This window comes from Candoia aspera, chromosome 3, assembly GCF_035149785.1.
Source record: "Candoia aspera isolate rCanAsp1 chromosome 3, rCanAsp1.hap2, whole genome shotgun sequence".
NCBI lineage: Eukaryota > Metazoa > Chordata > Lepidosauria > Squamata > Boidae > Candoia > Candoia aspera.
In genome coordinates this window covers 157,856,835-157,884,378 of record NC_086155.1, presented here as the reverse complement: position 1 = coordinate 157,884,378, position 27,544 = coordinate 157,856,835, and the positions used below count along the sequence as shown (strand labels likewise).

The 27,544-nt window shown below is 37.2% G+C and overlaps 1 protein-coding gene across 7 annotated transcripts in view; it reads left to right on the top strand.

Annotated features, from left to right (window-relative positions):
* The window catches only part of PTPRM (protein tyrosine phosphatase receptor type M), a 516,027-nt gene that overhangs the window by 415,028 nt on the left and 73,455 nt on the right, over window positions 1-27,544 (top strand). For all 7 annotated transcript variants that reach the window (XM_063299123.1, XM_063299121.1, XM_063299120.1 and 4 more), the window contains 3 exons: window positions 8,878-8,965; window positions 13,910-13,986; window positions 22,791-22,827. In XM_063299123.1, the coding sequence (XP_063155193.1) occupies window positions 8,878-8,965; window positions 13,910-13,986; window positions 22,791-22,827 (202 nt within the window). The remainder of the gene's footprint in view (window positions 1-8,877; window positions 8,966-13,909; window positions 13,987-22,790; window positions 22,828-27,544) is intronic.

Genomic DNA, 27,544 nt, shown 5'->3' with positions numbered 1-27,544 from the left:
CTTCCGAGCTACTGGCAATGCCTGTCCACCTATCTACCCCATCTTTTTGAGAAGGTTCAGCATCTTGTTATTCTTTCCACTGCTAACTTTTCTCCTTTATTCTGCTTCCATACCACTTTTTTTCTTTCTAATTAAAACTTTTTTTTCTTGAAGTAGCTACCTAGAAAATGCCAGTCAATCAGGAATCAAATGCTGAATGTGATTATGTCATAATTCTGCATGGCCACAAGTTTTTATTCTGGGATCAAAGAATGTATCACTGAAGACTATCAAAGTCAGTTCAGAATAAGAATAATGCTTCCTAAACAAAAAAAATCCCAAAGTGCCAAATTTTCTCCAGCCAAAATTGCTCACAGGGAATATTTTTGGATCAGCTAATAATAATCCTCTCAATTCTTTAGAACTTCAATAAAAACACCATTAACTATACTACATATACCTTCCAGTGCTTTTTTAAAAATACAATGTTTATCTGAACACAGGTCCGGACCATGAAAAATGTATAGTTACATACTTGCAATGGGACATTCAAAATACAGTCGTTCATTTGATTGTGAAAGAAACGGGCTTCTCTGTATTCATTGAATTACCAGCTTCATGAAAAATGAGAGCTGCTTCAACATCTAAGGCTTTCTGTTTGTTTCTTCAGGGGACAATATAATGTTCTTTCCTGCTTAGTTCTTTGTGGAGGTATTTATGAAGGTCAAGCACAGTTTAGTTATTGGATAGCTAATTATCCTATACCTAAATTATAAGTTGAATTACGAGTATCTACTTCTCTTTCTCATGAAAATGGTTCTTTCTACCAAGTAAGCTATTCAGAGAAATGGATTTCCATTTGGATTGTGTGTCTTTATTGCACATTGGCTATATCAAAGTCAGGCACCATTGTACCTATGGGCAGCAATGTACCACTTCCTTTAACTGTTCTCCTTTAATTAGCACATAGAGATCAACCTCTATTGATCTCTATGTGCTAATTAAAATTTGTTTTAATTAACAAAAATTAACTGATAACCAGGCATGTTACAAAACAAAATACTAGCATTCAGCATTACTGCCATTTTCAAGAATAGCTCTGGGCCTCATATAGTTGCTAGAAATGTTAGAAAATAAATCTAATGGAGGCCTACAACCCTCTGCTAGGTTTAGTAGTGTTCTCACATACCCAGGAAAAAAGCAGGGAAGATAGAGAGCATCCTGGGATGTTTAGGTGGGACTAGGAGCAATATCACCAATTTGTCTTTTGGTAATTAGATACCTTGTACCTGTTTGTGCCCGCACTTGCAGTTCAAGTGCACTTGACCCACATTAGCATGTAAGGAATCTTATTAAACAAACCTATGCCTCTGTAATGGCATCTCTGTTTGGCTTTTGGTATGAGTTATTGCCTTTCTAGTCCAGTAGTTCTCAGTATTCTGCTGCTGTCTGATCTGCTTAGAGAAATAAGAATGTAAATACGGTCTGTGTTACATTTCTTTTGAAGTGTTCTTGAGATGGTGCATTGAATGGGAAGCTATAGATAGGGTTTTTGATAGTTAAACAGAATCTAGAATCTGAATGAGTTAAAATCCTTCCTGGCCGGTTAGGGTTTTATTTGCATTTTGATAATGTAAAATATTGAGAATCATTAGGGAAAATGTTGTAATTAACATTCAATCTGCACTCACCCATCATTTTAGTTGTGTTTTATGGAACTGAACTGTCTTTGAAAATTGTATCTATGCTGTACAAGAAACCTACAGTGCATGATATATAAGCCTGACATATGCACCCTTCTAGATAATAATATATCTGTTTGTGGGAACTGGGAGCTCTAGTTTTAAATACCGTGGTACTATTTTGTACTTGCAGTGTCCTGGGTTGTACAGTTGAGATGTGTAATTATATCTTGAGAAAATTGATAAGGGAAAAGCAGGGTAATCTGTAAGGAGTTACTGAATCACCAGGCATGTATCTTGCTCAGGAAAAATATATGCTTGTCTGTTGGGATGTTTCATTTCCTTATGTGATACATTCAGCGATAGTTTTGAAAATGCAAAGTAGTTGATATTCATGGAGAGCTTTCATTTTATTGTACAATATTATACACTTTCCACTATTATGGGTGTTTCCAAGGTTCACTGACTTGCTGTAGAATATATGAGATGTAATCAGAAACAACACTTTAATTACAGGCTATAAAGAATAGAAAAGGGAATTTATTTGTGAAAATACAACATATATTGCAAAGCAAGCATTTGTTTAAGCTCTCCTGGTAGCATTTTTATTTCAGAAGGAGGAAGAAACAAGTCTAAATTTTTGGTACACAAGTTGGAAATAATATACCTTGTACATTAATTATACTATAAATGTACATATTGTACCTAAGGGATTTCTATAAAGGAGAATTATAAAATCTTATCAGTTCATTCTAGTCATTGTCTTAGACATCAATCTTAAAGACACATTATTTAAAGTTATAGCTAATTACTTTGCCAAGGAGTATATTGCTAAATTAGAATTTTAATTGTTCTTCCTAGTATATTCTGCAGATAAATGAAAAGTAAGTCCATATAAAAATTATCCTTCTACAAAAACCTATATTAGAATTTAAAAGGAAGAAAAGTTTCTAGAAGTCTATTAAAATCAATTTGCTTTCTGTAGTACTTCTAATTAAATAGGGAAGGATATTTTGGCTATTCAAATGTTTTCATTTTAAGACAAACCTTAAACCACAACAGGGAAAGCTTTCATCTACTGTATTGAGCTTATGAGTTGGAGGAAAATTCTGAGAGTGCCTTGGGCTGCAAGAAGATCAAACCAGGCCATACTGCAGGAAATAAAGCCAGACTGCTCACTTGAGGGAATGATATTAAAGGCAAAACTGAAATACTTTGGCCACATAATGAGAAGACAGGACACCCTGGAGAAGATGCTGATGCTAGGGAGAGTGGAAGGCAAAAGGAAGAGGGGCCGACCAAGGGCAAGATGGATAGATGATATTCTAGAGGTGACAGACTTGTCCCTGGGGGTGTTGACGACCAACAAGAAGCTCTGGCATGGGCTGGTCCATGAAGTCATGAAGAGTCGGAAGCGACTGAACAAATAAACAACAACAAATTGAGCTTATGAAGGAAAGATAATAAACAAACAAACAAATAAATGTTATTATGCAGCCTGTCCAGATGTGTTGGGATTAGTCTGCCATTCACAGAGTTTCCCTTTGGTCATTTGGCTGGGATTTCTGGGAACTACAGTATTAACCAGAAAGTGCAGGATTAGGGATGGTTCAAACATTACATGCGTGGAGCACTCATGAATTGTTGAGGCAGTATTGGGAGTTCTGTGCCCAGACTAAAGCAACTGTGTTTTCTCTGTGCATAGACTCAGAGCATGCATGTTCCATCAGAAGAGCTCTGTGGTAGAAGGCAGTTGGAGAAAGGAAGGGCAGCGTTCCGTGGCAGCAGAGAGGGAGGGCAGGTCTGGTGGATGGGTGCAGGGCAGCAAGGAACAAAGACTCGCAGTGTTGTAGAGCTAAGGTGTGTGAGTCAGGTGTGTGTGGTAGTAGCAGGGAAGAAAGGCATGTGATAGAAGAAAAGATTGGACAGGTTGATTGGTGCCTGCAGGGTTTCAGTTGGAAAGAAAGCTGAAGAGAAGATAGGGTGGCAGGCTGGAAGGTTATGCCACTCAAAGTCAAGCATCATAGTGGCTTACAGAAGGTAATGGGAAGAAAGGCACTTGGACAGGTGGGCTGGTGCAGAGACCATGCAGAGGAGGAAGGGAGAAAGGAACAAGGTGCACCCAGTCTTGCCCTACTTGCTCCTTAAGACTTCTCCAGATTTGTCTCAGCAAAAACCTAAATGGTCCAGCTTTTGCTTTGGCCAGATTATGACCTGTCCAGAATTTGAACCACAATGCATTTAGTCTATGCATGGAGCAAAACTTTTTTTTTTAGTGCATACCTCTTTTATTTTCTTTAATGGCAGTTGCTGCTTCTTATATTTTATCTATCCCTTGTGTTCTTCTTAGGCTGATATGTATACTCCACTAAATTTACTTGCAGAGTTGGTACTCTTTCTACTATTTTAGAACATCTTTCAACTACAGATAAGGCAGTTTTTAAAAGTTTTTTTAACTGTGTTGTAAATATGAGAGTGCATTATCTGTTATTTATTCATGCTACCAATGCTTACTTTAGAGCAGAAACTTGTATTTTGCTCCTGGAGAGGAGTTCTGGAAGGTGGAATAAAGATTAGAAGCAGAGAACAAGTGAGAAAAGTTTGAAACTGTGTGCATCAGTGAGATTCTCCTTCTTTGCTTATTTTAAGTTTTATGAACTCAATTTTATAAATGATAAACAAGCTGAAGCAATAAAATAATGGTTAGTGTTTCTTGGAAACAAGCTTGATTTGTTATTTTGCAGTAAATGACATTTCTGGGTATCACATCTGGCTGGACCTGCATGGTTGCAAACATGAAACCAGGATGGTAGCAATCTTGCTAATGAGTCAGCACATGCACATGGACATTATTTCTTTAAATTAGGCCAGAGTGCATAACGGTGTATAAGACACACAAAAGATTGATTGTGAGATGAATTACATCAGGAGAAGATATTTTAGAAAGCCTTAGACAGATGCTAGAGAATACTCTTTTGAGCAATTTCAGGGAAAGGACATAGTGATTGGGTTCAAACCACACACTAAACCCTAACCTTGAGTTGACATATCAGAATTGTTGTCATTCACTTAATATACTGTACCCAAATAAACAAACGATAACATGTCTTAATGCAGTTATTTGGCTCATACACAACATGCTATGACAAATGGCTAGGTTTCTACAACCCTGAACTAGAAGCTACTTAATCATATTTTAGCTCAGTTGAATGTGCTGTGTAATTCCAGCCTCTCCTTTCATCAAAAAGGTAGTCAGCACTGCCTCTCACTTATGTTGATTGTTAGTGCAGGCTGCATTTTTTTTCTAGAAAGGTATGATTCAGTGGTTAATAACCTTGAATAAGATGAAAGCTGCATTGGGTAGTTTGTAAATAATATCCTTTGGTGCCAGCCTTGTTTTGATTTACTCAGCAATTTAAGCAAAGATAGGTTTTGCTGAACCTGTCCAACAATTTTATTTATTTATATTATTTAGGTGACAATGAGCTGATTTTATATATACATATACATATACATACACATACACATACACATACACATACATACATACACACACACACACAAATACAAATACAAATACACACACACACATCATTGTGTGTTACTGATTATGAGAACCAGTATGGTTAACATGGTGGACTAGGAGTGAGGAGACCCTGGTTGTAGTCCTCCCTTGGCATAGAGGCCAGCTGGGTAACTGAGCTTGTCACTCTCTCTCAGCCTTGTGCTGGGAAGTTGAAAAATATCCCTGAAAAAGGAAAGCAAGCCATTTCTGCTCTGTTGCCAAGAGAACTGCATGGACCTGTCCATGAAGTCACCAAGAATCAAGACTGACTTGAAGGCACATATGTATATGTTTGGATGGATAGATAGATGGAATTATGGCAATAGAACTGAAATTTCAAAATTCCAACTAAACAGGGCTTGTTTTCACTTACTCAGAGTAACATGAGATTTACATTTAAAATATACTTTGTACTGAGGCTGAGTCTTCAAGGTATTTTTAAATGAATAGCTCTCCTGTAGGATTCTAACATAGTTAATTTTATCTTGAAAGAGAAGATATAAATTCATAGCATGTCAAATAGTGTTTAGCACTAGTCATTCAGATTCTATCTGAACAGTACCCACTATTGTGTGCACCTGGATTTTGTTTCTTTTCTGTGCAGTGGCATAACAGCAGCATTTTTAGGCAATGCATGATACATACCTAGTAACTGAACTCTGGCTGATTCCTAATATAAATCAATTAGTCATTACATAAATTTAATTAAATCCTAATGCTATGATAAGTCAACTTTAAAGCAATTTAATGTGTCTACATCAATGATACAAAATACCACTACTAAAAAAGCTGATACTCAAATCCCCCTATTATTTTTTTCCTTTGGACTAAACTTTACTATTAATTGTTGTTAATGAGTTGTCTTGCTTAGTAAAAGAAGCAAAGTGCTTGCACCTCCATCAGAAAGTAACTTTGCCTATATTCTGGTCATAACTGCTAAGTTTAAACCAACTTGATTTCATCTGTCTTGCTCTTGACATTAAAATTTTTTATGCGTCCTAGTGCTATGTAATAAAGGCCAAAGCATCAGATTTAATGATATTGGTAAGAAGGGGCATTCCTTATTTGAAAGCATCTCCATCCTCAGGTCAAAATGATCATCCAATTAAAAATGCAATATGAACAGAATAAGGCACAAAGAAGGAGAATTTGAAAACGGTTGCTCTTCCATATGAAGTTTATGCAAAATTAATAGTGAACCTGAATTGTTGTGGAGACCTTCTGGGTCAGGTTGTCAGCACCTGATCATTCGAGCATTCACACAATCACTGTCAGGAGGCTGCAATTCCTTTAACTGTTTTAATGAAGCGTAATGAACAGTACAGAAGGCAAGCTGCAAATAAAGATTTCCCACTCAAACCTAACATAAAACTACATTCTCTTAGTTAGTCCCCTTTCCCATGAAACCATGTCATCCCACCTCCCATCCAGATGGTATTCCTGGCATATCGCAACCCCGTGTCCTTGATGTCCTCCATAGCCATAATAAACCACTTCACACTCCAACCTCACACCCCTTCCCATCTGGCGACACGGATTCCATTCCTTAGAGAGGGAAATGATGGTAGATGCTCCGATAAGGGTTTCTGTGAAACCTTTGATCGGGGGGATCTGACACAGGTAGACTTTGCAGAGTTATTTTTCCCCCCTTTATGGAATATTCAGAAGATTTATAGCTACCTGTAAGGATGCATAAGAGATACTGAATTCAAACTGTTTTGAATTCTTTGGAATGCAAAATGATCATTTAATTTAGACCATTTTGGAAGTGCACAAAATGATAGAAAAAGGCAGTATTTAAGCCTGAAGCAACTTTCAAGCTTTGAATTTGATATTTCAATTCAAAACCATTTGTTTTGCACATCATACTACTTATAATTAGTTACTGTGGGATGATGCCTAGAAATTGGTAAGTGCACAAGTGACATTAAAAAATACTGATTCATACATTTTTAACCATGTACAAATTGTTAAAAAAATTGTTTGTTTGTTTGTTTGTTTATTTGCTGCCATTTGCTTTGTATAGGAATATTTACTAGCAGAACTGCTAAATCATTCATTAGGCTGAAGAAAGGTTTTCCATTTGGGATATGGGTATATTTTTATATATCAATTTCACAGCCTCAAAAATCTTGCTAATGACAGAAGGAATGGGCCAAGCCTGAAACTAAGCTGACTTCTAACCCTTTTATAATAAAGACTTTTTTTACATTAAGCAATGTTTTCTCTGACCATCAGATGAGTTTAAAATCTATTGGGAGTCATGCATCACATGCCTATCTCATTTGTGTGTGGTTTATTTAAGACAGTTTTAACTGGCTCTTCAGGACATTTGGCTATATTTGTATTATTGTGTTTTGAAAATCTGCCCAATCATAAAGAGTTCTTGGGGTAAATTATAAACTTATTAAAAGATTCTAAAAGTAATAAATGCATCAGAAAAAAGCAGAAGAAATATAGGTCTCCAAAGCCATAATTGCAACATAATACAGGCATTTAAATAAAATCAAAACAAAATTATCAAACCCTAAAATGCCTGGAAGAAAATAAATACCTTAGATTTCTGCAAAATGTACAGGCACCAGAGAAGCCACCTTAGGAAGGTTACTCTTTGAGCTGGACCAGAAGTCCTGGGAAAACCTGTCTCTCTGATATACTTCTGCCTAACTTCATTTGGCATAACCACCCAAAGGAGGCCCATGATTGATGACCAAAGCGCCTGAAAGGAAGTCATCCTTAAGAGCAGGACTAGAAATACTGCATACTGCAACCAGGCCCCAGAATTCTGCAAAGTTAAAGATCCCCAGGGCTTGGGGAGGGGACAGGAAGAGAGGATCAGACCAGGATGAAAATTATGCCATGAAGAATAACTGCATTCACACACACACATGAGGATACATGGACACACGGAGTATCCATTTCCATAATGGCTCTGGGTGGCTTATGACGTACAATGAAGCCACACATAAAAATAATATTAAATAATAACAGCAGGCTTAGCTTTTGTGATTCAATTTATCTCAAAGGCACCATATTGAGGATGCTTATTTCACAAGCTTTAATATAATTTTTCTGACCTTACTACTCTGTCTGTTTTGTTCATGACAATTTTGTGAATACTCAACATTCCTAAACTGTCTTGCTCTGCCTCTGCTTAGAGGTGTATGAAGATTGTATTTATAAAGGAAAGGGTATTTATCACATTCTAAAATATTAGGGCTATGCACACCTGGAAAGTCATTCAAGAAAAGTACTTTTGAGACTCTGCAAACACAGCACCTCTTAGCTATTTATTAAAGCAGCTGCTCTTCTGTATGAGCTTTTTTAAGAGCCCTGTTAACTTAAATGAACTGACTGCTTTTTTCAGGCTCACACAGAAAAATGAAAAGAGAAGGACTATTTTAACATATTGGAGAGAGTTGCTGTGTTCTGCATGGTCTGGAGCACTTCTTCCAAATCATTTTTTATGGGAGCACAGCTCTAATTAATATTATGCATCATGATATTTTCTAAAGTCTAATTGTTTATCACATAATTCAGTCAACCTTTGTTTTTTCAAAGTTTTTCTGTGTCTCTCTCAGTAGTGTTTCTGTTGCTACACATTCTTTCCCTTAGCATATCATTCTTTCACCCCTCCCTTTTTTTTAACAGAGTTTCTTTGAAGGACAGTCTGCACCATGGGACTCAGCTAAAAAAGATGAGAACCGCATGAAGAATAGATATGGGAATATCATTGCATGTAAGTGTTGACAGCATAATTGTACTACTGTGCAAATTCCTTTTAGTAACTGACAACACTGCCCACTGATATATAGTACTATGTATCTGGAGTAAAAATGGAGCTCTAACTATTATAATAAATAAAGGAATGAATGCATGTATGCATGCAAGCATGCTTAAGAATTCAAAAGACTAGTCACTTGTCTTTTATGTTTTTCTATCCTTGCACTGATTCAGTTTTTCTTGTTTCTTTTTAGACTTGTATCCTATCTGTTCTGTATTCTGTATTTTGTATTTTAATTATACTTTGAAAAAATAATAAAGAGACAAAAAGAGAATTCAAAAGACCGCAAAATAAAGGAGTTAGAATTAACAAGCCATTGTGTCTAGAGTACTGATGTCCCTTTTGGATACAGGTACTTGGGTTTAAAGCCTAATTCAGCCACAGCACTCACTGAGTAATGTCTCTCTATCCTAGTTCTTAAAGGATGTGAGGATAGAATCGGAAGATAAAACAATATATACCATATAAAGTATACGATGGCTACTTCGTTTGCATCATACAATCTATCTTTACATTCACTGCAAATCTTTTGGGCTATCTGCCAATAACAGAAATCATCTGCTTACTGAAATACACATATAAACTTGTCCCTCACCAATACACCACTAATGTCACTGCAAGCATTCCTTATCCTTTTTTTCCATAAATACACTAAACAACTAAGGGAACTTCTTGTATAATTCCCTGCTCAATGTTGAACCGTTTGCTAAAGATTCCATTTAGTCTCGTGCAAGTTTTCCTTCTGTCATATACTGTTCTTATTGCATTCATCAACCAACTCTACAGTCATGCAGGATATCCCATATTTCAAGCCCATTCATTTTTATCATACCATGTTTTCTAAATCAGCAGAATAAAGTTTCTTTTATTCAACATTTATTAATGACCTACTGAAGAAGAAAAATTGGTCTGCACACCTTCCAGTTGAACTGCACTTCCTAAATTTTCCTCATTTTCATATCCTGTACTCTTTTAATCAGATATCTGCCAATACATTCTCAAGCACACTTAACAAACAAATCCCCCAGTCATTTTTTCATTCAGTCTATTTTTCCAGTAATCCTATCTTTAAATACTCTTTCCAGCACTCTCTCACTTCAGTTTCCTCTCAAATCATTTCATTATTTTTATTTTTAATTGCATTCACCTTGCTGGAGGCTTCATCAGAATTGCTCTGCATTTTCTCTGCCTCTTTTAATCTTAACCATTTCTTGGCCTCTTTAACTGCTTTCTATAGAACTATCTTTTTTCTCTACACACATTGTAGATTTCTCTCCTCATCTCTTGCAACAATCATTCTCTTATACAGTAAGCATTTTTTTTCATGCACAGCTTCTTTCAATTCATCCACAAAGCATTTTTTCATATTTCCCATTAATGTAACTTAAACACTTCTGTGATACTTTGTAACCTAAGTTTTCACTGTGTTCCAAGTCTCCTTATATCCACTGTCTGTTCACTCTGTTGGGAAGCTGATCTCTCTTCTAATACTTTTTAAAACTGGATTCATACTTTTTCTTCCTGCAGTAATTCCACTTTCACTTGTCTTTTTGCACTTCTTTCCTTTTCCTTAAAATCCATTTTTCCGAAGATCCTTGGTAGTACCAAAAAATGGTCTCTCCCACAATCAGAACCTGTCATCACCTTTATATCCTCCACTAACTCACCAACACACTTTCATCATAAACAATCAAATCAAAAATGCTTTTAGATTTATGTTCACTCCCTTGCCATGTGTAAAATACAACTGAGAGGGAATTCGATATGAGTTGATAGAATTATGAATTATATGTAGAGGTTAAATAAACAAAAATGAAAGGCCATAATACTAAATCAATGGACTAACCAGAAAATAAAATGTATTTCTTTGGCAATATGTCATTAATTGTGTATTTAATTGCTGTGGGATTATAAGATTGCTTATAATCAAATAAGATCACTATGTTAGTAGACTTTAAAATGAATGATTTAAATCATGGACTTTTTATTCCCTACGAATTGAAGAAATAAATGAATTACATCCTGCACTTACCAGGTAGTTAGGATAATATATAATAAAACATATTGAAAAATGAAGAAAACTTCTACATAGTAATAACACCCCTATAACTATAGATACAATTGCTATCTTAATTTCTTATCAGATCAGATTTTTAATTAACTACAGAGATAAGTAACCTTAAATCATGAACATTGAATCTATAAATCGTTAAGTCCAAGGATCATCACAAAAGTAGAGTTTGTGTTCTTATGGCCTTGGTTGCCAGGAAGAAGGCTTTTAAAGGTTTTATCAACCTCTCAGGTAGAGGGCCTGGAAACACTGATTTGTCTGAAAACTTGTTACAGGGGCTTTAATTTATACAACCTTAAAAACTAGCATCAGGGAAAGAAACAGGTCTGTGTTAAGGTCAAGTAAGAGATGATAGCCCCTGTCAAGTTTATAGAATACGCCTGCCCAAATTCCAGTGCAGAGAGTACTATTACTCAAAAAACATTACAGAAAACTGGTTGCCTATTTTTTCAGAATTTTGGTCTATTTTATAATTCAAAAAACCCCTGCTGGTTTAGATAATGGTTGTGTTAGTTATTTACTTGCATACCAATATTCTATAATTACATGACAAATTACAAAATTATATCTGGTTGCTTATAAGGCCCATTGATCTGGCTACCAGATATGCTTATAGAAAAATATGTGTTCAGTATTTTAAATGGATATTTGTTTAAGAGAAATAGGCAAAGCTAATAAGATTACTCAGAAAATTCTTTTCATAGAAACTTTCAGAGTTTATTTTATTTATAAAATGAATATTGCCACCCATCTTAAGTAAATAACTGGGTGGCGAACAGTACATATAAAAACAGTATTTTTTTTTTAAAAACTTACATGTCATGAGTAAGGATGGCGAGCAGGGGGCTCCCTTCCAGACTGTTAAGCGCATGTGTAGCACTGAGGAATTGGTGAGCCATTCCAAGAGGCACAGATTGAGACCGCCTTAACCTGCGGGGTTTATATGGCTGGGTTTTTCCCACGCTTGTTCAGTTTGTTAGGATTACTGTTATGTACTAGCAATAAACATTAGAGAACAGTTCCTTGTCTCAGAGTGTTTCCTGGGAGTCAGGACAAACTTACCCATTAAAACAACACAATGCAAAGAAAAACAAATAAATAACTGAGGCACCACATAACAATTTCATTACCCTAATATTCTTAATCCAAATCCTTAAAAGACAAATACCATCAGCCAAACCCTAAAAGCGATCCAGATAAACATTCTTTAATCCTTATCCCACTTCAAAATAAATCAGAGCATTTACATATCCCCACAATGTGCACAGAGCTTTTTTCTTAAAAGAATCAACCCAACTGCCACCATCAAAAATTCCAACTTCTTTTCATGGCATTCCACCAGAAAGTCAATTTCACTTGTGGCTTGCAGATCTCTCCCTTAAATTTCACTATCCGATCTTCATCTAGCATCTCAATAAAAATCCCAATCTCACTATTAGATTATCGCTGTTGAATTCCTCAATTTCATCCACCACATCCCCAACCTGATGGCACATTTTAAATCTCATATTTTCCATGATGTCCTGAATATCTTTCATAAAAGCTTGGTAAAAGTCATAAGAAATCTTTTTAAAATATTGATGGAAGTCAGAAAAAATCTGTTTAAAATCCTCCATGTCTCACGCAGTAGATTATGGCACTCCCTGGGAGCTTAACCAGCAAAAGTAGAGAATATGAAAAAGTTCTGAGATGTATTTATACAAGCGGAAGTGAGATAAGCAGACAATTCCGAAGGGAAAGTGAAAACAGGAAGCTGAAGGTTCAAATCAGCCAATTCAATGTGTAGGAAAATGCTAATATCTTCAAATTTAATACAAAAATAATAACAGGAAGACAATTGTTTACTCTCAGTCTTCTTTATGTTTGGAAGGACAACAAAATCCAAAACTTAAAAAAAAAATTAAATAATAATCCCAAAAATAACAATAAGCACCAAGAAAGCCAGTTTCTCCTTACTGTAGGAAGCCCCTCTTGGGGTACATATACTTTAAAAAATACAGATTTGGTGATCTGATATATTTCTATATGGTGGCCGGTCTTAGTGCCCTTTAAGCCTACAGAACAGCTTGGAAAGTGATCACATCCCCACATCCCAGCTAGCTCTTACCAGTTGAACGTGAAACGCTGTTTGCGATCTTCTGGCTACAAGCAGCTGTCTGGAGGACAGATGGGGTGATTCCAGGTGTTTTCCTTTATCCAGAAAACATTTCTGGGCTTCAGGAGAACCTGCCTGAACCCGAAAATAGTTACCATGTTGTCAGCTCCACCCGCTAAACCCGCAGGCACAGCCGCTCAGTCCACCATTCCCCACCGGAAGCCCTCAGAAGATCTTCCTGAGGCAGGAAAAATGCTGTCGTCCACAAAGAAATGCTGTGGTCCGAGAAGACCAGGAAATAAAAAATAGTAAGAATTAGGAAGGGATGGGATTTCAACATTATTTGAGGGCAGATCAACCTAAAATCACAATTAACTTGGCAGTTGATTCTAAGGTCTGTTAGAAAGTAATCCTTTAGTATGTGGATATACATACATAAGTCTGGATTGTTCTTTGGCTTTTCCTTCCAGAGTATTCTGCACCTGAAGGAAACATCAGCTCAAAAATTAAAAAAAAAAAGTAGCTTAATTTTGTGTTCATACAGAAGCAAACCCAGCCTTTTAAAACTGATAATGATAACTCCTAATGATAGTATTAGGAGCCCAAAATATATCTTTTACAAGCAAATTGGTATTCCTTCCAATACAAATATAACTGATCAGTGTTATTTTGTGACTGCTGAGCAGAATACAAATTAATTAATTTATTTTTGTGTGTTCTTTTTTTTTTTCAGATGATCATTCTCGAGTGAGACTGCAGCCTGTTGAAGGGGAATTAAACTCAGACTACATCAATGGAAATTATATTGATGTAAGTATACTGATTTATATAACAAATGTAACAGTTTGTTCAAATATTATTTATTTATTGGCTTTTTAAATATAGATACTACATATAAGCCAGCTGCCAGCTGCTAAATGCTATGAGAACTCATAGTCTGCAAATCTCATGTTTGACATTAAAGCTACCAAAGACTTGTTTATATGAAAATTAAATGGCTTATTTCTTAAAACTGTTGCGTTATGGAGTAGAAGCTTCCCAATAGTTTTATCTGGCTACTTTTCCTCCAAAGTTTTATGTGCCCCCCCCCACGTTAATTTTAGTTTCTGTCAAAGCTTGGCATATAGTAATTCCCTTTTTAAAAGAAAGCTGTTTGCAAGATTAACGTGATCAAACACCATAATTTTTAATGCAATGACTTGCAATCTCCTTTCATCCTTCAGAATGGAATCTGCATCTGTTAACTAGAACTTCTGATATAAGCAAGACATTTCATTAAATATGTATATTGATTAATTATTGAAGACTGCTTCTTTGTTCATTCTGCATCATGTTAACAATGTTTTACATTAGAATAAATTCTATAAGAGACAGCAGTTGGGGGGATTGGAAGAATCAAAAGTAAGGCTGAATAGTAAGAAAGAAACAATGCCATTTTAAGTCCCAGCCTACAAAGTGCTTCAAATATTTTTTGCACATGTTATTGTTCCCAAACATCATAATCTGAATTCATATTTTTATCTTGACTTTTATATACCTTAGAGACTCCTTGTTACCATTTTCTAAAATTGATACTTTCATACTATCTCAAAAGTACATTTGAATCATGTATATGTATACGTATATGTATATACAATATATATGTATATGTATATTTTCTGTTCAGTTGTGTCATTCTTGGAGACTTCCTGGACAAGTCCCTGCAGTTTTCTTGGCAAGGTGTTTCAGAAGTGGTTTGCCATTGCTTTCTTCCTAGGGCTGAGAGAATGTGACTGGCTCAAGTTCACCCAGCTGGCTTTGTGCCTAAGGCAGAACTAGAACTCACAGTCTCCCAGTTTCTAGCCTGCTGCCTTAACCACTACACCAAACGGGTTCTCTGTTATAATATATAGGGTATACCAAAATCAGGCCACAAAGACCCATGACTTCGAGCATTCTTTTTTTTTTATGAGAACTTTATTAGTTTTCAAAGTATAGCTAAAATACAAAATAGAGAATATAGAAAAGCTAGAAAATAGAACTAAAGAAAAAAGTGCAAACAGACAGAAAGCAGAAACAGAAGATGACTTCTGACTTTTTCCAATACAGATATAAATTTACAAATACAATCTCTTACCATTAATTAAACCTTAGTAACATTATTTCTTTCAAAACAAACCATTTAATCACTAAAACCCACAATCAATTCTTCATTTTTTTCCAACACAAGCAAATAATCTAAAAGTGATTGCCAAGTAGAGATAAATCCAGAAACAGTATTTTCTCTTCCTGAAGCTGTTAACTTAGCCATTTGAGCCAAATCCATTTATTTAACAATCCAATCAAAAACTGTGGGTATTTGTGGATCTTTCCATCATTGTGCATATAAAGTCTTGCAGCTGTAATCATATACAAAAGCAAAGTTCCATATTGTTTCGCCAAACCCAAGAGAAACAGTTCTGTGTGTGTGTGTGTGTGTGTGTGTGTTTGGTATGGTCACTTTGAGAATCTTCTGAATATTAGTATATATTTGGTCCCAAAACCTTTTAGCCTTCTCACAGGTCCACCATAGGTGACAAAAAGTTCCTTCACCCTGTAAACATTTCCAACAAACATTCGTTACACCATTATACATTTCTGACAATTTATCAAGAGTTAAATACCAATGATACATCATTTTATAAAAATTCTCTTTTAAATTGTAATTCAAAGTAAATTTCAAACCTTTATTCCACATATTTACCCATTGCTCCAACATAATATTATAGCCGAAGTTCTTAGCCCATTTAATCATACATTCTTTGACCTGCTCATCTTCCAAATTCATCTGTAGCAACATTTTATACATTTTAGTAATAACATGTTTGTCATTTGTGCAGAGTTGCATTTCAAATTGAGTTGTTTCATTAACAAATTTGTAGTTCTTTTTATCCACTTTAAAACATTCTGACAATTGCACATAGGTAAAGCAATGACATGTAAAACCTTCCAACTCTAACGTTTCTCTTGTTTTAAGTTTCAGTTCACCCTCTCCAAAATTTAACAAATCTTTATATTTTAACCAACTTGTTCTTCCCACATTTTCTCTTCTAACAAATGCTTCTTGAGGTGACAACCATAATGGTACATTAGAAGACAATCTTATATTTATTCCAGATCCTCAGTATGGCACTCCTGACAAAATGGTTTTTAAAATCCTTGTTGGCTTTAACTTTATCATACCACAAGTAAGCATGCCACCCAAATCTTCATTCATGTCCTTCAAGCTGCAATAATTTCTTATTCTCCAAAGTTATCCCTCCCTCCCTCCCTCCCTCCCTTTAGCTCCTGCCCATCTTCTCCCATCGGGGGACTCTGTGCTGCTATTTCATCTGAAGCAAACAACAGGCATCAAAATACAATTTTAAATTGGGCAAACCCAAACCTCCTCATTCTTTGGCGTCATGTAACAATTTGTATTTGATTCTTGGTTTCTTGCCTTGCCAAATGAATTTCGAGATATCTCTCTGCCATTGTTTAAATGATAAATCTGTCAACAAAATCGGTATTGTCTGGAAAAGAAACAACATCCTAGGCAAAACATTCATCTTAATCACAGATATTCTCACCATGAGAGACAATTGTAACAGATTTCCCCATTGTAACAGATCTTTTTTCACATCTTTCCAAATTTTAACATAGTTATTCTGAAACAACATATTGTTCTTTGTTGACAAAATCACCCCCAAATATCTAACCTTTTTTTCAATCTTAAGACCCGTCTTACCCATCAGCAATTCTTGATTGGACAAGGTCATATTTTCAATTAACATTTTTGTTTTTTGTTTATTTACTCTAAGACCCGCCACTGACCCAAATTCCTTCAGTTTCTTCATCAGATGTTCTGCAGTATCCAAAGGGTCCTGCAATATCAAAACTAGCCCTCAATTTAAAAATCTCTTGTTTAATCTTTAATCCCTTTATTTGTTCATCTCTTCTGACATCTCTGTTAAAAACTTCCAGCACCAGAATAAAAAGCAGAGGTGACAAAGGGCATCCTTGTCTTGTTCCTTTTTGTATATGACATGATTCAGTTAACTCATCATTCACAATGATGTTTGCCTTTTGAGGTTTATAAATTGACCTAATTCCCTGAATAAGATGTTCTCCAAAGTCCATAATTTCAAAAACTTTAAACATAAAACTCCAGTTCAGATTATTGAAGGCTTTTTCTGCATCTAAGAAGATAAGAGCAGCTTGACATTCATTATGATATTGCAGATATTCTATAATGTCCAAAACAACTCTTACATTGTCTTTTAACTGTCTTTTAGGTAAAAATCCACATTGATCATGATGAATAAGTTCGTGTAGAATTTTCTTCATTCTTTCAGCCAGTACTGAAGCAAATATTTTACAGTCATTATTCAGCAATGAGATTGGTCTATAATTTTTAATTAAGGAAGGATCTTGTCCTTCCTTTGGTAAAAGAGCAATATTTGCTTCTTTCCTTGAATCTGGCATTGGAGAACCTAACAAAATAGAGTTCATCAGTCTTTTTAAAAGGTAGAAGAATCTGATCTTCGAAACATCTATAATATAATGCAGATAAGCCATTGGGCAGGGCTGCAACTGGGGGGTGGCAACCAGGGCATGTGCCCTGGGCGCCGCGCTGGGGGGGGCACCAAACTGAGCACAGAATCCATGTTTGACACAGACCCTAGTTGCGGCCCTGCCATCGGGTCCTGGTGCTTTTCGCAATTTAGTTCTCTTTATGGCTTCAACTATTTCAAAAGTGGTTATAGGACTATTTAATATTAGTTTCTGTGACTGAAACTTTTAGTGAATCTTGTTTATTCAAATAATCTTCTACCTTTTCCAGAGAGACTTCTTTTTTATATATAAATTAGAGAAAAAATTGTGAAATGCTTTTTTAATCTTTTCATTATCCAGTAATTCCACATTTTCTTCTTGAATCTTTAGTATCATTTTCTGCTCTCTTTCTTTTCTTAATTTGTATGCTAGCCATCTCCCTGGCTTATTAGCAGATTCAAAATGTCTCTGGTGAACATTGATGCTTGCTGATGTAATAACTTAAATTGGTGCACAGTATTATTATCTGATGTTTTTTTCTGTAAGACAATTTCTTTCAATTTGATCTGGTCCATAACCATTTGTAACTTTTGTTTGTAACTGTTTGTAACTTTTGTTAAGATTTTTTCTTAAGACTATGATTATGATAAATAAAATGCTCCCTCATAACCGCTTTGCTCGTATCCCACACAGTTTTTATATCTATTTCATTATCCTCACCTCATAGGGTTGCTGTTGTGGGGAAAATAGGAGAAGGAAGGAGTATTGTTCGCTGCCTTGAGTTATTTATAAAAATAATAAAGGCAGGATAAGAATTAAATAAAAATAATTTCAAAAAAGTCATTTAATTTCTTCTTACAATCCTCCACTACCTTTTTTTTTTTTTTTTTTGGTAGGATGAATTCATTCAATCTCCATCTATATGACCTACATTTTTTTCTTATTGTTGTGCTTACAGGGTTGTAATCAGAAAAAGTCTTGGGTAAAATGTCCACTTTAGAAATTTTATTCATCAAATCTTTTGAAACCCAAATCATATCAATTCTTGAAAAAGATTTATGTCTCTCTGAGTAAAAAGTATAATCTTTTGCCAATCCATTTTTATATCTCCATGAATCCACTAATGCCAAGTTATCCATTAGATCAAAAAATGATTTTGGTAATTTCCCTTGTTTAATTTTGTTTCTCAGATGTTCTGTCAATCAATGGGGAAATAACTCCATTCCAATCCCCCATTAAACACCAACTTTGATATGAAAAAGCTGACAAATCGTTCAAACATTGCATTAAAAAATTACTTTTATCTTCATTCGGTGCATATATCCCACAATAATAGATTTAAGTCCATACCATAAAGTTTCACTTCAACTGCTACATATCTACCATGCTCATCAGCTAGTAATAAACATGGTTTCAAATGTAATTGAACATATAATACAAGGCCATTAATTTTCTTCAAATTTGCTGCAACGAATTCTTGCCCCAATTTCTTATTTGTCAAATATTTTATATCTTTTTTCTTTACATGTGTTTCATGTAAACAAATAACATCATATTTCAGTTTATTCAAATAATGAAAAAAAATTCTTCCTTTTTGAGGGGCATTTGCCCCATTTACAGTATATTCCATGTAAGACAGTTCAAAATCATATTTATGGAAGCAACTCACCACAGTCTGTAGATGTAGCACCCATTTCTTCATCTTGTGTTGTGGAATCCATTTGTTTAATTCCAGATACATCCTGCGCAGCTTAGTTCCATAGTTAGGCAGGAATTCCTTGACTTTAGGAATCGAAGTTAATCGAAACGTTTGTTGTTGGTAGGTAAAACTCACCCCTTCCAGTTTTTCCCAGCGAAAGGGGATCCTATTCTTTTTCAAAACATCAATTAGGAAAGTATATTCTTTTCTTTATCCACATTCCTGTCATGAGTAAGGATGGCGAGCAGGGGGCTCCCATCCAGACTGTTAAGTGCATGCGTAGCACTGAGGAATTGGGCAGCCATTCAGAGAGGCACAGATCGGGACCGCCTTAACCCTTTGGGGTTTATATGTCTGGGTTTTTCCCACGCTTCTTCAGTTTGTTAGGATTCCTGTTATGTACAAGCAATAAAACATTAGAGACCAGTTCCTTGTCTCAGCGTGGTTCCTGGCTGTTAGGACAATTCCCAATGTTAAGTTTAGATTCAAAATGGGCTTGCAGAACCAATTCTCTTGTCTTTCTCCTGGCAAACTGAACCAACACATCCCTTGGCTTATTATTTATAGCTGCATATCTTGAATTAATACGGAAGACTTTTTCTATTTCCTCCATCATTTTATCATCCTCCCAATCAATAAATGCCACCAGAGCTTGTATAATCTTTTCTTTAAGATTTTGGCTTCAGAGATCCTCCTGAGCCTTAGACAAAACTCTTTATCCCTTAATTCCAGCAATGCAATCTTATCAAGCTCCTTCTCCCTTTCACTTTCCAATACATCAACTCTGCTATACACTTTTTTCACTCCTTCCAATTTCATTTCCATTTTTTATAATTTCTGATCATTTTCTCAAAAACAGCAAATCTTTTATCCTCCTTTTTTCCAAGCTTTTTCTCAAGCTTTTCAAAAGATTGAGTAATAGACTGTGTAGTTTAAAATGTATATTCTTCAAACATACCTTTTAGCCAATCAAATTCACCAGAACCACATCTTGGTTGTTTTCTAGTAGCTATAATTTCTTCTTCTTCCCCCCCTTTCTTTCATATATATAAAATTTTATAATTCTAATACTTCAATATTTTAAAAACTCAATACTTTAAACTTTAGTACTTTGGCTCCCTCTAGTGTCCAACAATGATAATTCGAAAAGAAAAGAAAAAAGTCTCCAGTCCAAGTGATGGGGGGGGGGGTGAAAGTCTCCAATTACAGTGTATCCAATTACAAAGCCATGGATTGAAGTTGAAAATCTTTCTATATCAGTGTTTAGAAACTATAACCAATCACAGCTTGAAAAAGTAGCCACAACAAGACTCTCTCACATAGTCTAAAGATAGTTTTAGTCTCAAATCCAACAAAATCTCTTTATTTAAAAAAAACTTTTTCTTAAGAATAAAAAACAAAAATAGAAAATCACAACTTTTATTCCCTTCAAAAACTTAAGTAAAGCAATATAACTTTCAGGTTCCTTGCTCAAATTTAATCCTTTAAAGCAAGTAAAACATATTTTAAAAATCCCCAAAATAATGAGAAGTCAACCAAGAGAAATAGTATTTCTGTACTGGAGATAGCCTCTTTAAATTCAGTAATTGTAAGGCAAATAAGGTGATTTTAGAAGTGGGGTGGTCAGAGTTAGTGTCCATTAAAATGGCTTCAGCGCAACTTAGATAAGATGGTGATCCTGCCTCTCAGCTGTTCACTTACCATTCGGTCATTGAAATGCCGTTTCACAATCCTCCGGTGAGGAGCAGCTCCAGAGGGCACAAGGAACAATTCCTTGGATTCTCCTTCCCCAGAGAATACTTTGGAGCTCAGTATCTTGCCTGAGCCACCAGATAAGCACCGCGTTGTAATCCTAGCCATGGAGATCAGTTAAGACAATCCCTCCACCATTAATCCACCATCGGAAGTCCCCTGTCTTGGAGCATTCTTAAGTACAGTAAGATTTTCTTTGAAATTTTTTTTAATAAACATTGTGATTGGCCTATGGGGCTTGACTTTTGGTACACCCTGTATATTTCTGAATATTGTTGTTTACACTGGAAGGATTTTATTTCACTTTTAATTAAACAGTCTTAACATTATTGTTTATGAGTTGGATACCTACTTCCAGACATTGCTACAACTTCACTATTAGAGCAGATTAATTCATAATCAGTTGGCACCATTGCTCACCACTCACCATTGCACTTGTACCTGAGTGTTCTTACTTCATTTGCAAAACTTCCATTTGAAAGTAGCAGTTGTCCTTATAGAAACATCAGCCATTCATAGTATTGTCTTTAAGTGGCAAAGAGACTTGGTCACTTGCTAATGATTGAGCAGAGATTGGCTGAGACTTCTCTGTTTGATTATTGGTCGTGAAGTACATATTCTGATTGACTGTTTATGCAAGCACTACATGCTGGTTAAATGTAATAGTCAATAAACTCTGCATTTCAAGTGGGAAATTAGATGACTTGGGTAATGGAAAGGCTGGGTATATGAAAGTATCCTAATCATACTTAGAAAATATCCACTGAAATCATGACTAATTAAAGTCCATTGAATAACTGTACTCAAGTGTAATGGGGTCTAGATCCAGCTCTGTACTAACTCATTCGTTTGAAACTAAATTGCAATTCAGGTATTAATCTAATACTTGTTTACCAAGATAAATTGTAGTGCTTCACGCGAAATCACAGTTTATTATTTAATTTCTCTCAGCTGTTTTCTCCCTATTGTACAACACTAAAGTTACTCCAATAGTAAGACAATTAATATTGTTTGGAGTCTACTTTACAGATTCACTGTGCAAGACAATAATAATTACATTTAGGTAGACCAGAATTATAATCATATATTCATTTGCAATTATATACTGTATAAATTTGTAATTATATAAATAAACGCTTATTAAATTGTATGTGGATATGCAATTGCATATACATTTTCTGCTTTAGAAACATTGAATGTATTCAGCAAGTGGGGTGCAAAAGGGAGAAGTTTATGTTTAATGATGCAATAGCTAATCTTCCTGCTGGTACAGTGCGTACAGACGATTTCTGTTCCAGAAATCAAGAATGTGAAGATTGTCCAGTAGGTCAGATACCATTTACATATTTCTAAACTCCAATGGTAGCTACTAAAATATTACTTTGCACAGTTCCACTGACAATCCGTTAATTTCTCATACTAAGATCATGTTTCAGTTCTTTATTTACTATATTTCAGTTATTTATTTACTATTAAATTTAAAATAGTGTTTACTTCTAAGGTCTCTTTATAGTTTACAGTTTATAGTAAAATAATTTCTACATGATAATGTTTACATTTTTCACCTTGTACATGTGATAAAGCTAGTCACAAAATATTTTGAATATTTCAGGGCTATCATCGACCAAATCACTATATTGCTACTCAAGGTAAGTTTTCACATTTATGATTTACTTGATTATGTGTGCTTTTCTTTTTAAGTGAGAAACATCCCTGTAAATATTTGGCATTCATTTAAATTATAGTAAATAACAATATTTTAAACTCAGAGTTTATCAGGAGTCCTAATCTCTATACATTACTGCTCCCATCTCACAATGCTATATTTTTTAAAAATAGCATAGGGGTTTCAGGCAAACTTGATATTTGAAGGTATTTCCATTCCTATGAATCCAAAACTGATAGAGAATAAAAAGTGAGCTTGAATTTAGAGGAATAGAATCTCTGTTCTTCTATTATGTAATAAGCAAAGAGACCTCCATTCCTAGTTCTTTGTAATGAGAACTTTGTAGCATTATTTCTGTTTTCTATTACACCGTGCTTACCAAAATGATTATTGTGCTTCAGGGATGAACTGAGAGTACAGCTGCTTCAGAAACATTCTATATTCAAGGATACAAACCTTCAAATTGATTGATTGATTGATTCCCCCATTGTTGGAGAAAACTGTTCAGTACTTTCCTTAGCATTTTGCTCTTGCTTATATCTTTTTTTAATAAGAATTTTATTAAGTTTAAACAAAGATAAAAGCTACAGAAAAACAAAAACTACAAAGAAAAGAAAGCTAAAAATGTGTGGAAACACAAGAGAAAATTTTCAAAATTACAAAAAGAGGTGACTTCTGACTTTTAACAGCAAGGATATACAACAATTTTCCATAATCAATCCCTTACTCTACATTAAACAAAAATCACAATATTTCTATAAATCGTTCCCCTTTAGCAAATTATAAAAATCATTAAATACAGTCCTCAGCTTGGCTCTGAGTTCCAAGTTTTGAGAATCCAGCCTAGTTCAGGGTTTCCAGCCAAGTCAAGCCTTGCTCCAAGTTCCCTGCCTCGCTTTGAGTTCCTAGCCCAGAGAATCCAGTCTAGTCCACAGCTTCCAGCCGAACCCAGCCTTGCTCCAAGTCCTCAGCCTTGCTTCGAGTCCATAGTCCAGAGTATCCAGCCCAGCCCAGTGCCTCCACCGAGTCCAGTCTTGCTTCAAGTTCTCAGCCTTGCTTCGAGTCCCTAGTCCAGAATATTCTTCCTAGTTCAGTGCCTCCAGCAGAGTCTAGTCCTGCTCCAGGTTTTCAGCCTTGCTCCGAGTTCCTAGTACAGAGTGTTCAGCCTAGTCCAGTGCCCCCAGTCGAGTCTAGCCTTGCTTCAAGTTCTCAGCTTTTGTCCGAGTCTCCCATTCTGAGTATCCAGTCCAGCCCGAGTCATCGAGTCCAGTCCAGTCCAACCACTAGAACCCAGACATATCCAGGGGGTTCTACCCAGCCTCACCCAGCATTCTGGTGCCAGCCTAGTTTGAGTGGTGTTCCAGTTCTAGGTTATTCAACTTCAGTTCCAGTAGTGTCTCGTGCTCCAGCTTTTCTCAGCCTTCCAGCCTCCATTGGAGAATCCTGCTCCGCCCCTTGCTGCAGTCTCTTCCTGCAATCTTGCCAGTTTCCTCACTGCTGCCCAGTTGGTCTTGACTGAACTCAGTTCTTCCTTTATTCTAAGGACTTATTTATTGTAAATAGTTATTTAATAAAGAGTAGTTTTGATATTTAATCTCCCTGGCCGCCTCTAAGTCTGAACAGGACATGTGTTTACACAAGTGAAAGTGAGATATTTATTTATTTATTTATTATTCAAATTTAATTACCGCCCATCTCCCCCAAAAGAGGGACTCTGGGCGGTTTACACTAAAATCCAACTATAATCCTAAACTTTAAAATCTCATCAAACCAAACACATAACAATTATTATAAAATGCAATAAATACATATAAATCCAAGAAGGTATAAAATTTCGAGCTGGTGGGAGGGCCTCTACGGTGCGAGCCACCCCCAAGAATGGTTACCCACTGTCCTGCCCCAGGTGAGATGGCAGAACCAAGTCTTCAGGGCCTTCGGGAAGGTCAGGAGCGAACGGGCCTGCCTCACCTCCGGGGGCAAGATGTTCCAAAGGGCGGGGGCCACTGCAGAGAAGGCGCGTTTCCTGAACCCTGCCAGATGAAATTCTCTTACGGACAGGGTCCGTAACATGCCCTCTCTGGATGATCGGGTGGGGCGGTCCAATGTAATAGGGATGAGACGGTCCCTCAGGTAACCTGGCCCCATGCCATGTAGGGCTTTAAAGGTGATAACCAACACCTTGAATTGGACCCAAAAGCAAACTGGCACCCAGTGCAGCTCACGCAGCAAGGGTGTTATATGTGCTGACCTAGGGGCACCAAAAATGGCCTGCGCGGCTGCATTCTGGACCAGCTGAAGCTTCCGGATACTCTTCAAGGGTAGCCCCATGTACAGCACATTGCAGTAGTCTATATGGGAGATGACCAGGGTGTGAGTGACTGTTCGGAGGGCCTCTCGTTCCAGGAACAGGCGTAACTGGCGCACAACCTGAAGTTGCACAAAGGCCCTCCTGGCCAGGACTGCCACCTGCTCTTTGAGCAGGAATCGTGAGTCCAGGAGAACCCCCAGATTATGCACTGAGTCTGTCTGGGGCAGTGCAACCCCATCCAGAACTAAAGATGACAATTTCCTGCAAGGCGAGGCGCCGTCAATCCACAGCCACTCTGTCTTACCAGGGTTCAGCTGAAGCCTGTTGTTCCCATCCAGATCCCCACAGCCCCCAGGCACTGAGAAAGGGCAGTCACTGCATCACTTACCTCACCCGGGATGGAGACAATGCAATTGAGTATCATCGGCATACTGATGATACCTCATCCCGTGGTGATGGATGATCTCAGCCAGTGGTTTCATGTAGATTTTAAATAAGAACGGAAAGAGAACCGAACCCTGTGGCACCTCACAATGGAGGGGCCGAGGGTCGGATCTCTCCTCTCCTATCACCACCAGTTGGGATCGGCCCTGGAGGAAAGAGATGAACCAGTGCAGAACTATGCTGCCCACCCCCAACTCCCTGAGCCATCCCAAAAGGATACCATGGTTGATGGTATTGAAAGCCGCTGAGAGGTCAAGGAGAGCAAGGATGGATGCACTGCCTTCATCCCGCTCCCACCAGAGATCATCCATAAGTGCGACCAATGCAGTTTCTGTCCCATATCCTGGCCTGAAACCTGACTGAAAGGGGTCCAGATAATCCATTTCATCCAGAATCCTCTGGAGTTGTAACGCCACCACCTTCTCAACCACCTTTCCCAAAAAGGGGAAGTGGGAGACTGGATGAAAATTGTCCAGCACAGTTGGGTCCAGCGATGGCTTCTTGAGGAGGGGGTGCACAGTGCTTCCTTAAAGGCCACTCAAGGATGTATTTACCATCACTTGGACCCAGCCACACATCACCTCCCGAGCTGCCTTCACCAGCCAGGAGGGGCATGGATCTAACTGAGAGGTGGCGGCATTCACAGTCTGGAGGATCCTGTCCACTTCCTCGGGTCCAACAGGATCAAACTGCTCCCAGATAAAAAGGCTAAAACATTCCCTCAGCATCTCCTCAGACCCTGCTTCATGCATGGACTCCAACTTGGAACGGATCTGAGTGATTTTATCCTGCATATGCTCATAAAACTCTTCCGCATGGCCCTGTAGGTGGGCCACTGGGCCCATCTTCCCCAGAAGGGTACATATGATCTTAAAGAGGGCAGTTGGATGGCAATCTGCGGATGCAATAAGAGCATAGAAATAGTGCCGTTTCGCCGCCCTTAGCACCATAAAGTAGGCCTTAATAGCGGCTCTAGCTTGTGTTCGGTCAGATTTGGTCTTCGTCTTCCTCAAGCAGCGCTCTAGACATCTCTTACGTCTCTTCAAAACCCTCAGCTCCTCCGTGAACCACGGGGAGTGTCGGGTTGGATGAGGCAAAAGAGGCTGCATAGGCGCAATCCTATCCAAGACCCCGACCACTTCCCTATTCCAGGCAGCAGCTAGGGCCTCCGCTGGACCATGCAGCAGATCCTCGGGTATAACCCCCAGCTCCCTCTGAAACCTCACTGGGTCCATCAGTCGCCAGGGGCGGACCATTCGAATGGGTCTCGCCTCCCTGCAGAGGGGGGCAGCATAAGAGAATCTCAGGGCCACCAGGGAGTGATCTGACCATGACAATGGGGATAGATGTAGCTCTCCCCTCAGATTATGTTGCCACTGCTTCGACAAGAAAACCAAGTCCGGGGTGAGACCGCTATCTCGAGTTGGGTCCTGGATAATCTGGGACAGGCCCATGGCTGCCATGGTAGCCATGAACTCCCAAGCTGCCTCTGAGGCACACCCCAGGGACGGCAAGTTGAAGTCCCCCAGAACCATAAGTCTGGGGAACTCCACCGCCAACCCTGAGACAGCCTCCAGCAGCTCAAGCAGGGAGGTTGCTAGGCAGCAGGGAGGCTGGTACAGTAGCAGCACTCCCAACTGTTCTTGGGATATGCAGACAGTTCCCCAGGAAAGTAGAAGCAGAAAACTGAAAGTTCAAAACAGCTGATTCAACATGTAGGAAAATGCTAATATCTTCAAATTTAGTACAAATAATAACAGGGAGACAATTATTTACTGTCAATCCTCCTTAATATTTGGATGGAAAATGAAGCCCACAACTTAAAAAGAATTTTATTAAAAAATTAATCCCGAAAATAACAATAAGCGCCAAGAGAATCCACTTCTTGCTGGAGAAAGCCTCTCTTGGGGTACTCATACTTAAAAGAAATATAAATTGGGTGATTTAG